This window comes from Arachis ipaensis, chromosome B2 (assembly GCF_059453495.1).
Source record: "Arachis ipaensis isolate K30076 ecotype BB chromosome B2, ASM5945349v1, whole genome shotgun sequence".
Taxonomy (NCBI): domain Eukaryota; kingdom Viridiplantae; phylum Streptophyta; class Magnoliopsida; order Fabales; family Fabaceae; genus Arachis; species Arachis ipaensis.
The window spans coordinates 41,272,022-41,286,475 of NC_142437.1; the positions used below are offsets into that span (position 1 = coordinate 41,272,022).

Below are 14,454 nucleotides of genomic sequence, written 5' to 3' on the forward strand. Positions count from 1 at the left end.
ATATTGATAGATGACATGTTTAAGAAATTTTAGACAGTTGACTTGCACATATCCAAATTTGAGATGATACCCTTTATTTATTTTAATTAAATTTTTTCTTCAAACTAAAAAAAAACCATATTATTTAGGCAGTAGGAGATAAAAAGTATGACTTTTTTTTTATGTGGAAAAAAAGTATATTTGTTAAAAGGAGAAAATAATTGCCTTATATTAACGAACTCAACAAGGAAAAGTGTGGTAATGACACGACAACACATTAACTAGTGACTTAGTCTGTGTGTCACTTCCAAAAATAGGATGTCAAAACCAATTACTGAGATCTCATAACGATCAATCTCTCTCTCTCTCTCTCTCTCTCATCATCTTTTATCTTCATTTCTTGTAGGTTTTTTAAGTTTTATTTTTGTGAACCCCTGTACTCAAATCTTGCTTCGTATCTCACACCACTTATACGCTGATATATCAACACAGTAAGTTTTTTTCGTTCCTTTTTTTAATTGTTGTTTCGATTATTCCATAGTTTGTGATTGAATTGTTCGCGAGTCATGTTTTGATGGTTGACATTGTTGTCTTAAACTATTCCAGATTTGGGAGTCCCATTTAATTCTGTGGAACATATATATTTAAACTCATATTAATTATTATATGATTTAATAATATTCAATTTTTTAGGCAAAAGTTTTCAATTTTATATCAATACGTATCAAATAGCTACCTTTTTATCTTTCACGTAGTCTCTCTTGATGCATCAGTTTCACTTATTTGTTGTTAATTTTTTTTGTATAGCTTCATGGTTATTAGTTAGTGCAAAGCCTGTTGTGTGCTTTACAGCACTTATTTTTTCAAATGAAAAATAATAATTTTTTATCTTATATTTCTTTTTTATTGTTTGATAGGACATGTGGTACATAGAATTTGACTAAATTAAAATAGCTTGATTTACATTCTTTTTCACATGTTAGAAGTGCACTTGAACTAGACAAAAGATTATGAAAACTATGAAATCATGGATCTCTAGTGTTTTGGTAATTAATTGTCCTTTGTCTTTTTATTTATTTTTTTATTGTTCTACCTTGTTTGAATTTCTAGGCTGATTTAGCTGGAGCACATTATGCCTTTTAGTTATCTTTCTAATTTAGTAATATATATGCATTATTAAGAGTAGAACTAGCAATGATAAAGTTTGACTTCGCTTAACATTTTTTTTTTTTCTATAAATACCTCTTTATTTAGTTTGATAATTCATACATGCATGCCTAATAACATTGAATAGGGAGGTATTTATAGACACAAAAGCGAGGTTAAGTTAAAAAGAAAGTCAATCTTTATCACTGTTAGTTTTACTCTCAATATGCATTGCCCTACTTACGTCTCATCAAATTTTGACACAATAAAAAATAATTAAATGATTTTTATGTTTCAATCTGGATTAATTAAATAGTGTACTGCATGTCAATTTATGTACATATCAAAACGTTATATATATATGTTTTTCACATAAAATATTTTACTTATGGCACGTCACGTACTAATTTCCATTCTGGAATATATTGCGTTCCATATATCTATGGATCTAAATTGATTTTTATTCTTTTTAGCTCTAAGAAATTTCTATATTCCATTTGTTGACACTTTTTTTTAATATATATATATGCAGGTGTCATCTTTGCAACTTTGAAGAACTTGGATTGCGTTTATTTATTTTGAAACACTAGAGAATGATCAAACAATGCTACTTTGGACGATGATGAACTTGGTACCACATATCAAGTGAAGTAAAATCTATGCTGTGATCATCATATTCAGTTTACAACAGTAACGACTGTGAAAAGCATAATTTAATTTTAAAGTGATAAATATGTCGAGGGGTAGATCTGAGGAATCACAAAAGAAGCGCTTAGTTGCTTCAGTTTGTGCTGTGGCATTCTTTCTGGGTTTTCTATATGTATACAGTGGATCCATCTTTGGTTCCCGGAATAGTGGTTCATCTGCACTTGATTATGGTAGCAGATCATTGAAAAGACTTGGAGCATCATATTTGGGTGCAGATGACACTGATAGCAAGCAAGACGTATCTTCATCAAGTTTTGCACAGGATGGGGACGATGATATTATCCCGAAAAGCTTCCCGGTAAATTTCTTTTATGCATTCTAAGATTCCATCATCACTTTCTCTGTTTTCTTCACTAATCTTATTGGTGGTGTGTATTAAATCCATCTACTAGCCCAAAATAGAAGTAATAAGGTTTTCAATCAGCCCACACAAGATAATCCAACAATAATGTGAAGATACTGTCTTACATTCTATACACAGAATGTTATTCACTCTTCTAGAAACAAATTCATTTATGATGACTCACTATTTATTAGAATTGTTAATGGTTAAAAATTAGGTTAGTAGTGATTAGATAATAATTATAATAGTGGTGTAGTATTTCTATATATAACTAGCTAGATGATACACAAAAAAAACAAGCTAACATTAAACTTAAATATATAATTATATATATTTTCACTTCTATCTCATCTCTTAAATTTTAATATGGTATCAAAAGTCCTTTGAGCTTTACTAATATCTATGGTGAAGATTGCTATCGTCAGTCATCTTCTTTTTCATCTTCTCTCTCTATCATGGAGGATCAGTCTCTTGACTTAGTACAAGACCGACCCTACCAATCCTATATTTATCACAGTGAAAATTCCACTTCTGTTTTAGTAATCCTTACAGGAAATAATTACCATTCTTGGTGTCAATCTTTTTCTATGGTCATTGTCTCTAAAAATAAACACGGATTCTTTACTGGTACCATCCCTCCTTCTTTACCAGATGAACCTCTTTATCTAATCTGGAAATGCTGCAACATTCTGGTTCTATCCTGACTCTTTAATTTACTATCACCTTTAATTATGCAAAGCATTATCTATTTCAACATAACCTCTGCTGTTTGGACTGATCTCAAAGAACACTTTTTTCACAGTAGTGATTTGCTTAGAATTGCAAAGTTACAAGAAGAGGTGTATGCACTCAAACAACAAAATTTCTCAGTTACAGACTTTTACACTTCATTGAGAACACTCTAGGAAGAGTTTGCCAGTTCACAGCCGCTTTCAATATGGGCTTACCCAGCAAAAAGCATCGATCCCAAGACTTTATTATTCGATTTTTCAAAGGTCTTGATGAAAGATTCTCTGTTGTTCGATCACATGTTCTCCTTCTGGATCCTCTACTGTTAGTGACTCGCGTGTTTGCATTAGTTATTCAACATGAACGCCAACTGCAAGCTCTATCTAGAATCTTGGATGAACGGCGTGTAATGGCTGCTGCTATTGATTTACGCTATCCTCCATCTGGCCACAGCGGTGGTCATTCATCATTTTTCTCTGGTGCAGGTTGCGACAGCGCTACCTCTCCCTCCAAACAATGTTCCTATCGTGGCCGGAATGGCCACACGGTGGATGTTTGCTACAACAAACATGGGTACCCATTAGGTCACCCACGTTTCCCAGGGAAGCCGTGCTTCAATAGTCCCTTCTCCTCCTCTATGAACGTCGTAGCCACTCTTTTGCCTCCTAATCCAGTTTTAGTGCCACTACCTTCATAGAATATCCTAATTTTAGGAGATATATATAGGGCAACCCAGCAGCAACACTCAGTTGAAGATCAGGTTATGTGCCTCTCTCCAGCCTAAAATCATTCCTTCATAAATTTTTTAAGAGAGCCGAAGCTTCAATTTCAGAATGCAAGAGCAGTGTTGGATTATCTCAAAGCCCAAATTTGGGTATTCCTTATTTTTGCTCTTCATACACTTTTTCTATTCTAAATAATTTTTCAAATCAACATATTTTTCTTGATACTTGAATCATTAATTCAGGTGTCATAAATCACATTATCTTAAATTTATCTTGGTTTTATTCTTATTCTAAAATCAATCCCATACTTGTTCATATGCCAAATGGTTCACAAGTTATTACTTCACATAAAGGAATTGTGAAATTTTTAACTTTATTAATTCTTCATGATGTTCGATTATAAATTTTAATTTTAATATTATTTCTATTTCGAAAATAACTTCCATGTTAAAATGTGAACTCACTTTTTCATGTTCATCATGCAAATTACAAAACAATAATTTGAGGATGATTGGTTTGGGTAATTTGAGAGAAGGATTATATATCCTTAACAAGTCCTTCACCACCAATAATGCATCCACTACACACTCCCTCGACACCATACAAGCCACTCCCATCACACCTTTAAGACTTTAAATTTATGGTATTTTTGTTTAGGATATCTTTCTAAAGAAGGACTTAATCTTTTACATAGACAATTTTCCTTTATTTCCACAATTGTGATCAAATTTGTGATATTTGTCATCTTTTTAAGTAAAAGAAATTTTCTTTTTCACAAAGTTTAAACAAATCTAATCATGCCTTTGATTTATTACAACTTGCTTGATATATGGGGTTCTTTTCGTCAAAATTCCAGTCACAATCATATATATTTTCTAACTATTTTTTATGATTTTAGTCGTTTTACATAGGTAATTCTTTTAAAATCAAAAGGAGAAGTTTAAAATCATGACAAAAATTTTATTGCATTAGTTGAAACGAAATTTAATTCCAAAGTCAAATGTATTCGTTTTGACAATGGTTCTGAATTTTTTCTAAATGATTTTTATGGTTTTAAAGGAATTATCCATCAACAAAGTTGTGTAGAAATTCCTCAACAAAATGGACGGATGGAATGTAAACATCAACATATTTCTATGATGCACGGATACTGACACGGACACGGGACACGACACGACACGGGACACGCCGACGCGTGAATTTTAAAATCTTATAAGACACGGGGACACGCATACATATAAAATATAAAGTCTTTTTTAGATAAACCGTAATGATATTTTGATATTTTATTGATATTAAAATATATTTTTTAATTTTTTAATTATTTTTAATGTCTTATTTTAATTATATCAAGTATGTAAAATATTTTTTGTTTTAATAAATAATATATATTGTATCTAAATTTTTTTTAAGAATATATGTTAAGAATAAGACTGGACACGCTGACACGTCATAATATTTAGATGTGTACAAGCGTGTCCGAAAAAGATTTTTTATTTTTTATTAAGACACAGCAGACACGCGTGTTAGACGAGTGTCAGAGAGTGTCGTGTCTGAAATGTGTCCGATACGCGGACACGACAACTCAACAAAGTGTCCGTACTTTATAGACATATTTTAAATGTGGCTCGTGCCCTCATATTTTAATCAAAATTACCTGCTTTTTTTTTGTGCTATGCCATTAATCATGCGGTCTATTTAACTAATAAGATCCCTTCTTCCATCATAAATTTTAAAACACTTTTTGAAATTTTATTTTAACATTCACCAAATTATCATGACATTAAAATTTTTGGATTTTTATATTATGTTTCCACTCTCATAACAAATAGATCAAAATTATTTTGATCCAAGGACTAAAGAGGCCATTTTTATTGGTTTTAAAAATAGTTATAAAGGGTATATTATTTATACTTTAGATGATAAAAAGGATTGAAATTTTTAAAAAAGTTGTCCTTCATAAAATGATAATGTCATTAGTCGAAATAGTTTCCACTCTTGTTCCATCCAGCCTAACATATAACCACTAATATCCCATACAACAATAACTCAAACAATCTATAATCCATCAGCCTACCTATTGTGCCTCACCCACTTCTTATTGACCCAAACCCCCTTTCCACACTCCACGATACTTTTGTGCCTCTTTCGGCATCAAGAATGCGCCCTTCTTCACCATCTGCAACCTTTAGTCCCTTTCAATCTTTATCCTTTCAACCTTTATCCTTTCAACCTACCACTTCGAACACCATGCCTTCAATAGCACCATATAGTACTACCTCTCCCACCACACTACCTTCCCCTTTATCACCTTTGTCTTTTCACCCATCACTCACAATAATTCCCATACCCCTTCGCCATAGTCATCGAGACCGACGACCACCCTCACATTTTTTCGGTTACATCTGTGGCTCCTCTCTCACTTACGCAAATTCTTCATCTTTAGTGTGTCGATATTCCTTATCCTCTATTATGTCTCTGTTTTCTCTTTCTCCCTCTTACAAAAAATTTACTTTGTCACATTCTAAAATTGAGCCAAGGTCTTTTCAAAATGCTCGAAATGCTATGAAGAACGAGCTTGGTGCTCTTGAGTTGAACAAAACCTGATCTGTTATTGATTGTCCTGTTGGGATCGAGCCAATCGGCTGCCAATGGATATACCGCGTTGACCTGATGGTATTATTAAGAGGTACAAAGCCCGTCTTGTGCCAAAAGGATTTACACAAATTGAAGGGATTGATATCTTGGAAACATTCTCTCCAGTAGTGAAGCCTACAACTATTAGATTACTTCTGGCTTTGGCATCTATAAAGAATTGGCCATTCCATAGGCTTGACATGAATAATATTTTTTTACATGGGGACTTATCAGAGGATGTTTATATGGTCCTCCCTCCTGGTATTGCATCCAATTGCCCAAATAAGCGCGGCAAATTATTGAAATTGTTATATAATTTGCGTCAATCAAGTCGTATGTGGTATGAGAAGTTATCCAAACTTACTTTCTTATGGATACCACCAGCCTATCTCTGATTATAGCTTGTTTATTAAGATTTGTGGTGTTGACATATATATCTATTCTCTTAGTTTATGTTGATGATATTGTTTTAATTGAAAATTCTGTATTTAAAATGGCTACAATTAAATCTATTTTATATCAACATTTTAAAATCAAAGATTTGGACTTTTTAAAATATTTCTTAGGCATTGAGGTTGCTTAATCTATCCAAGGGATTTCTTTATCTCAACAGAAATATTGTGTTGATCTGTTAGAAGATTCTGGTTATTTGGGAGCTAAACCTACCTCTATTCCTATGATAGTGCCACACGGTTACACCAAGATAATAGTCCCCTGCTTGATGATTCTTTTTTTATAGACACTTTGTTGGTCGCCTCATTTATCTTACCACCACATGGTCAGATATTATGTATGCTATATAGCAAATAAGTCAATTCATGGCTTCTCTTACTCAAGCACATTTTTAGGCTGTCACTTGTGTATTGCGCTATTTGAAAGCCAGTCTAGAAAATGGTCTTTTCTTTCCAAGAGATTCCACCATTCAACTTTTGGGCTTTAGCAATTTTGAATGGACAGGATGCCCTGACACCCGTCACTCCTTGACCAGTTATGTTTCTTCTTAGGGAGGTCTTTGGTTTCTTAGAAGACTAAGAAACAGAATAATGTTGCTCGTTCATCTACCAAAGCTGAGTATCGTGCTCTTTCCAGCACAACTTGTGAGTTTTAAAAGTTAATTAACATGCTACAATTTCTTCACCTTGCACTCAAGAAACCTCCAGTTTTTTAGTGTGACAATCAGAGTGCTCTTCACATTGCAACCAATCCCATTTTTCATGAAAGGATAAAACATTTGGAGGTTGAAGTGATGAAACTTCTCCCTGTTTATTCTTCAGGATAACTGGCTGACATTTTCACAAAACCACTATCTCCTCATCCTTTCATCTCAACCTTTCCAAGCTTAGTATTTTGGATATTTTTCATCCTATAGCTTGCGGCGCATATTAAATTCATTTACTATTTCAACCCAAAATAGAAAAATAAAGTTTTCAATCAGCCCACAAGATGATCCAATAATAATATGAAGATGTTGTCTTACATTCTATACACATTATTATTCACTCTTCTAGAAATAAATTCATTTATGATGACTCACTATTTATTAGAGTGAAAATGTTTGGTAGCCAAAGAAAATTAGCCAAAAACAACCATAATTTGACTTATTTTAGCATTTATTAATTATTGCGACAATTAATGAATGCTAAATAAGGCAAGTTCTGGCTGTATTTTTTGTCTCCCTAGCATTACCCTTATTAGAGTTGGTAATGGTTAGATAATAATTATTGGGGTTATAATAGTGGTGTAGTATTTTTATATATAACTAGCTAGATGATACACATAAGAGCAAGTTAACATTAAACTTCAATATATATATTTTCACTTCTATGTCCTCTCTTGAATTTTAATAGTATGATCCTAATGTGGTGCTCTATGCCTCAATTGCTTCACTTAGCAATGAAGCATAATTTTAAAGCCTCAACACCCCATTCACCAAAATATTTTATTCTTCTTTATCCCTTGTACATTCTTGTTACATTTTTTTCTACAGGTATATTTTTTAACGAATTTGCCTAAATTCCTTATAAAATTGCACTTTTGATTTATTTTCTATTTTTACTTGTATTTTGTATTTTTTTCTTATCTTGATAATAATATCTTTTTCTGCTTCTAAAGTATTTAAGGTGGTATTTAGCATTTTTCAAGCAATCTGCAACATAAGTAAGGATAAAAATTTTAATTATCTAACTAACGTCAAATTATATATATACCACTTAAGCAAAATTAGTTAGTGCTATATGAACAAATTTTGTTTTAGTCATCCGGTCGATGAGTCTATCTAAGTTGGCTCAATAATTCACTAGTCTAAAACTATTCCAATAAACAAAATTCATTCACACAAAAGAGGAAGATAGAAAAACATTAAGGGAGAAACAAGGCAATGAAAAACAAATAACATAAACTCTACTAACAAAACATGAGAATAACTGAACTTAGTTGAAAATGGTTACTAAAAAAATTAATTCAACTAACATTTTTGTATTATTGTACTATATTATTTTAATTAACCGTCCACCCTATAAAATAGATTCACCATCCAGCCTATAAAAGGTTAACTATATATATGTATGTGTGTTCGTGCATGAGAGCCATTATTATTTAATTATGCATATTGTCCAAATGAGCGAAACTTTAGAATATAATCAATGTCACTAATAAATTTGCAATGCTTTTATTTTTGAAGGTTTGCGATGATCGTCATTCAGAGTTGATTCCCTGCTTGGATAGAAATTTTATATATCAAATGAGATTGAAATTGGACCTTTCTTTGATGGAACACTATGAGAGACATTGTCCTCCCCAAGAAAGGCGATTTAATTGTTTGATTCCACCTCCACGTGGATACAAGGTAAGATAAGTTAAGTTTAGATAAGATATTATTTCTAAAATAAATGAACAAAATTATATATGAAAGAGTTTGGAATGGGCTAAAATACACACAAAATCATAAATATTAAAATACATTTGAAAGATTATTTTTTATGGACAAAAATATCATGTCATTAATAAATTTGTAAAATTTGGGATGTACTTTTGTCTATCAAAATCAATATGTTAAGTATACTATTTTGATATTTATGAACTTTGATGTGTGTGTTTTTGTCCATTCAAAATTCTTTTATGAGTATTTTTGTCTATTTACACTTGTATTAGCATATTACTTGCTATACATTGAAATTAAACATTTTTGTAGTCTTTGATGTCATAGGTTCCAATTAAGTGGCCACAGAGTAGAGATGAGGTTTGGAAAGTAAATATACCACATACTCACCTTGCACATGAGAAATCTGACCAGAATTGGATGATTGTAAAAGGTCAAAAGATAGTGTTTCCGGGAGGAGGAACTCATTTTCATCATGGAGCTGATAAGTACATTGCACATATGGCAAATGTAAGGTTTCTATTGTCTTTACTATTATTTATACACAACAAAGTGAGATTAAATGTGCATTATGTTTTTTTAAACAGGTTTTCTTTCTTTTTTTATTAGCCTTATACTCAAATTTTTTCTTTTGTGGTCTAACAAAAATTGAATTCTAGATACATTATGTCATAAAAGCTCTAATATTCCAAAAGTTTAAACTGATAGAAAGAAACACATGAATAGTTATATTTCTAACAAATTTTAATGTAATTGAATTGATTTTGGACATCTAAATAATAAAAATACTATTTTTCTCTATACCAAACAATTTTATTTGATTTGTAACTCAATTCACTGCAAATAATTTCCAAATTATTTTGGTTCTAAATATGATTTTCTATATCCATTCTAAAAACCAATTGCTCTTATTTGCAGATGCTCAACTTTTCAAATGACAATCTCAATAACGATGGAAATCTACGCACAATTCTTGATGTTGGTTGTGGTGTTGCAAGTTTTGGCGGGTATCTTCTAGGATCTAACATCATTGCAATGTCATTGGCACCCAACGACGTACATCAAAATCAAATTCAATTCGCCTTAGAAAGAGGAATACCTGCCTATCTTGCTGTCTTGGGAACAAAGAGGCTCCCTTACCCAAGCAGATCTTTCGAACTGGCGCATTGTTCACGCTGTCGAATCGATTGGCTCCAAAGAGACGGAATACTACTTCTTGAGCTGGATCGGTTGCTTAGGCCAGGAGGCTATTTTGCATACTCTTCTCCAGAAGCATATGCTCAAGATGAAGAGGACTTGAGGATATGGAGGGAAATGAGTGCCCTTGTAGGACGTATGTGTTGGAAGGTTGCTGCAAAGAAGGACCAAACTGTCATTTGGCAAAAACCTTTGACGAATGATTGTTATATGGAAAGGGAACCGGATACCCATCCTCCTTTGTGCCAGTCAGATGATGACCCAAATGCAGTTTGGGGTGTTAATATGGAAGCTTGCATAACACCTTACTCTGAACGTAAGTACATTTTTCTTGCAACTTAGAGTTTAAGTATCACATATATATCAAATTAAATGCATATTAATAAAGATAATAATTTTTTTCTTATTAAAGAATAACAAGTAAAATAAATTGGATTTAATTTTTATAATGTTTTTCGCAAGCATATCAGTTAATATATTCTTAGCTAAAGTAATTAGTTTTATACTTACTATATGCTAATTATAGAAAATAGGTTAAATTATTTTGTTAGTCGCTATAATTTTTTTAAATTTAAGATTACATTTTGGTATTTTAAAAGTTTTCAATTGGATTTTTGTATTAGTTTTAAATTTGTAATTAGATCTTTTTTAACCGTAAACGTTAAGAAAAAGATTTTATTCATCTTTTACCATTAACCAATATGTCTCAACATATTCTACTAAGTTTAATATTTTTTAAACAGCAAGAATGTAATTGCAGATTTAAAATTATTTTAGGGATTTAATTAAAAACTTTTAAAAAGTGTATAGACTAAATTATAAATTTAGTAAAACTATAAAAACTAATATAATAATTTAACCTAGAAAATATACATGTAATTGCAACCACATTTAAATCATGCAATATGAGTCCTAAGTAACTAAACCTACTAGCAAGTTTCTCCCTCTCAACAAGATTTAACTGATATTGAAAACAAATCTTGAAATTTCAATTAAGCTTTAGCTACATATACCAGAGTAATGCATGGGCACAAGAAATATTACCAACTAAAATTTTTTGGGTTTTATCATCAGATGACAACAGAGCCAAAGGTAGTGAATTAGCTCCATGGCCTGAAAGATTAACCAGTCCCCCTCCTAGGTTAGCTGATTTGGGCTATTCCAGTGACATGTTTGAAAAGGACATGGTAATAAAAGTTTAAACTTATTTGTTGTTTCTTCTTTGCTTATACAATTAGAAAAATAATTGTTCTCTTAACTTAATTTCATTTGGTACAGGAAACATGGCAAAGAAGAGTTGATCATTACTGGAGTCTTTTTGGTCCAAAAGTCACATCAAGCACTATAAGGAATGTGATGGATATGAAAGCAAACATGGGTTCCTTTGCCGCTGCTCTTAGAAGTAAGGATGTTTGGGTGATGAATGTTGTACCCCATGACGGACCAAGCACTCTTAGGATTGTATATGACAGGGGTCTCATAGGATCTACCCATGACTGGTATTCAACTCAATCTATTTTACTAAAATATAAATATATGACACTTTTGATGTTTCATATGCATTTGAATCATACATATAGGGTGCATTTGTTTATAAGTATAAGACACAAAAATAAAAAAAAATCATATTTGATAGATAAATATGGATATAGATATTATATCAAGATACTGAATTAATATATTTTGTATCTATCTTAATAGGAAGGACATAAAAACACTAATAAGAGACATAACTTATTTTTTTTTTTTTTTTTACTATCCCTATCAATTTTTTCATAATTACTTTTCTTCATTATTATATTTTTTTTCTTTTAAATTTTTGTGTGAGGATAAAAATAGAGTAAATTGAACTTTCATAATTATTCTATCTTATATTTAGTTAACAAATAAAATATAAAAATAATAATTTTTTATGTCTTTATTTTTTATGTCATATTTTTTGTGTTTTATTTTGTTTTAGTTTCAAAACCAAAGAAAGCATACAGGCCCTTTTAGTCTTAATTCACATATACTTGATTTGCTTAATGTACCCATTGAGTAGCCATCTTGAGCCGTTTATTTTGTTTTGTGAATGTTATACAAAGTGGAGAAATAGGTTATTATACTCAATCAAGAATTTGATTAAAACTAAATAAGCAAGATTTAATTTATTTCTCAAAATTTATGTTTGGAAGTGATTGACTAAATTAAAATTTTTGTAAAAAAATGCATTCTAATAGGTGTGAAGCATTTTCAACATACCCTCGGACTTATGATTTACTTCATGCTTGGACGGTGTTCTCTGATTTGGAGAAGCGAGATTGTAGTCCAGAGGATCTTTTAATCGAGATGGACCGCATGCTTCGACCAACCGGTTTTATTATCATCCACGATAAACAACTTGTGATTGATTTTGTGAAGAAGTACCTTACAGCATTACACTGGGAAGCAATTGCAACTGCAGATTCCAACTCTGACGATGGCAACGAAGTAATTCTCGTTATCCAAAAGAAATTATGGTTGACAACTGGGAGTGTTGATACAGATCAATAGGATAATCATATGCCTTTTATGTTTCATTTTTTATCTCTCTTTTCTGTTATCTTTTCCTGATAGGGATCAAAACCGTGCATGTATGCCCCTAGTGTTGAATGCATTGAACAACTTTGAGTTTTTTAGCATTACATAATTCTTACATTGTTTTCTTATCTCTCTTCTTTTTCTTCCTTTTGATTTCTTTCATTCATCTTGTGGTGGTATTATGTTACATGGCATAGTAGCTATGATGCTTCTTAGGCTCTTTACTTCTGTATCACATAAACTTTTCAATAGTTAACACAAAATACAGTTAGGAGTTAGGACTTGTCACTCATATATAGCATAAGCTATGTCCAGTGATTACGACTTCGACTTAGAAGGAGAAAACCGCAAACTTTTAAGATTGATGTTTTTCTAACAAATACATGAATATGTGTGTTTGCTAAACAAAATCTTCTTACATTTTAAAGAATGTCGCTTCAAAAGAAAATAACAGACCGCCATTTTGACATATGAAAGATTTTGATTTCAACAAATAGTCTCTTGAACTAAAAAGACACATATGACTCTTATGTTTGAACTTTGAAAACTTAACCAAATATAATAGCAGATTTTTTATTCACAAATACAGTTTTTATAAATGAAATTAAAGCTGCATGATATGATGGTTATTGTGTTGGTGGTTATGATGGCTATATAACTTAGTAATATTAAAAAAGTGTCAATAAAATTAAGGTAATATTTTTTAATTATTTAAAAACACTTTTAATTTGAAAAAGAGCAAAAATGTTATTAAAATTAGAGTCATTATAGTCACCATAATATTAATCATATATATATATATATATATATATATATATATAATCATCATATATATAGTCATCATATATATGGTAAATTTCATCATATAGATGTGAGTGGTAAGAGGACACAACTGCTTTTCTTAAATTTAAGGACTATTTTTTTAAAATTGGAATGTCTCTAGAACCAAAATAGTAGTTTTTCCATAAATAGTTAAATACTATAGATTATGTTTGGTATGTGTAACTTGACACACACTTTACCTCTAAGTTATAGTATTTAATCAACAAAAATATTAGGCTATCAAACAATTTTGTGACCAAATCCAACCAAATTACCACATGCATGCTTCTTTTTTTTCTTTGTACGTATTGATATCTAAATTTGTGCGGATAGAAACACATTATTTTCTACTATATGATCCTATTCACTGTAAAATAAATTAACATTAATCACTAACAATAGCAACCATTTGATGATGCCACATTATTTTATAGCAAATCATGCCAATAATAAAACCACTAAAATCTAACTCTTTTAATGGTTTTGTCTCTAGATTTTCCTGGATTCTCCTCTACATCCAGCTATTAGACTGTATAATTTGTAGGAGATAAAGGAGAAGAGGAAGTCAAACAATGTGTTGTGAAAGATGTGCTTATATTCAACATGCTATTTAGCATACATACCAGCAGCAACATATAATAGCCATTTGACAACTAAATTATAAATACATACAATGTAGTTAGTACTATGCCATTTCTTAAGACACATAGGTTGCTAGCGGCATATTTAAG

At 31.1% G+C, this 14,454-nt stretch overlaps 1 protein-coding gene across 1 annotated transcript; it reads left to right on the forward strand.

Annotated features, from left to right (window-relative positions):
* Window positions 1-291: 291 nt before the first annotated feature.
* Window positions 292-13,010, forward strand: LOC107627259 (putative methyltransferase PMT3). The gene is made up of 8 exons (XM_088504791.1): window positions 292-470; window positions 1,658-2,131; window positions 8,948-9,112; window positions 9,473-9,655; window positions 10,064-10,658; window positions 11,417-11,529; window positions 11,621-11,841; window positions 12,562-13,010. Exons 2-8 carry the CDS (start codon window positions 1,859-1,861, stop codon window positions 12,872-12,874), a joined length of 1,863 nt encoding a protein of 620 aa, XP_088360917.1. The 5' UTR covers window positions 292-470; window positions 1,658-1,858; the 3' UTR covers window positions 12,875-13,010.
* Window positions 13,011-14,454: the final 1,444 nt, after the last annotated feature.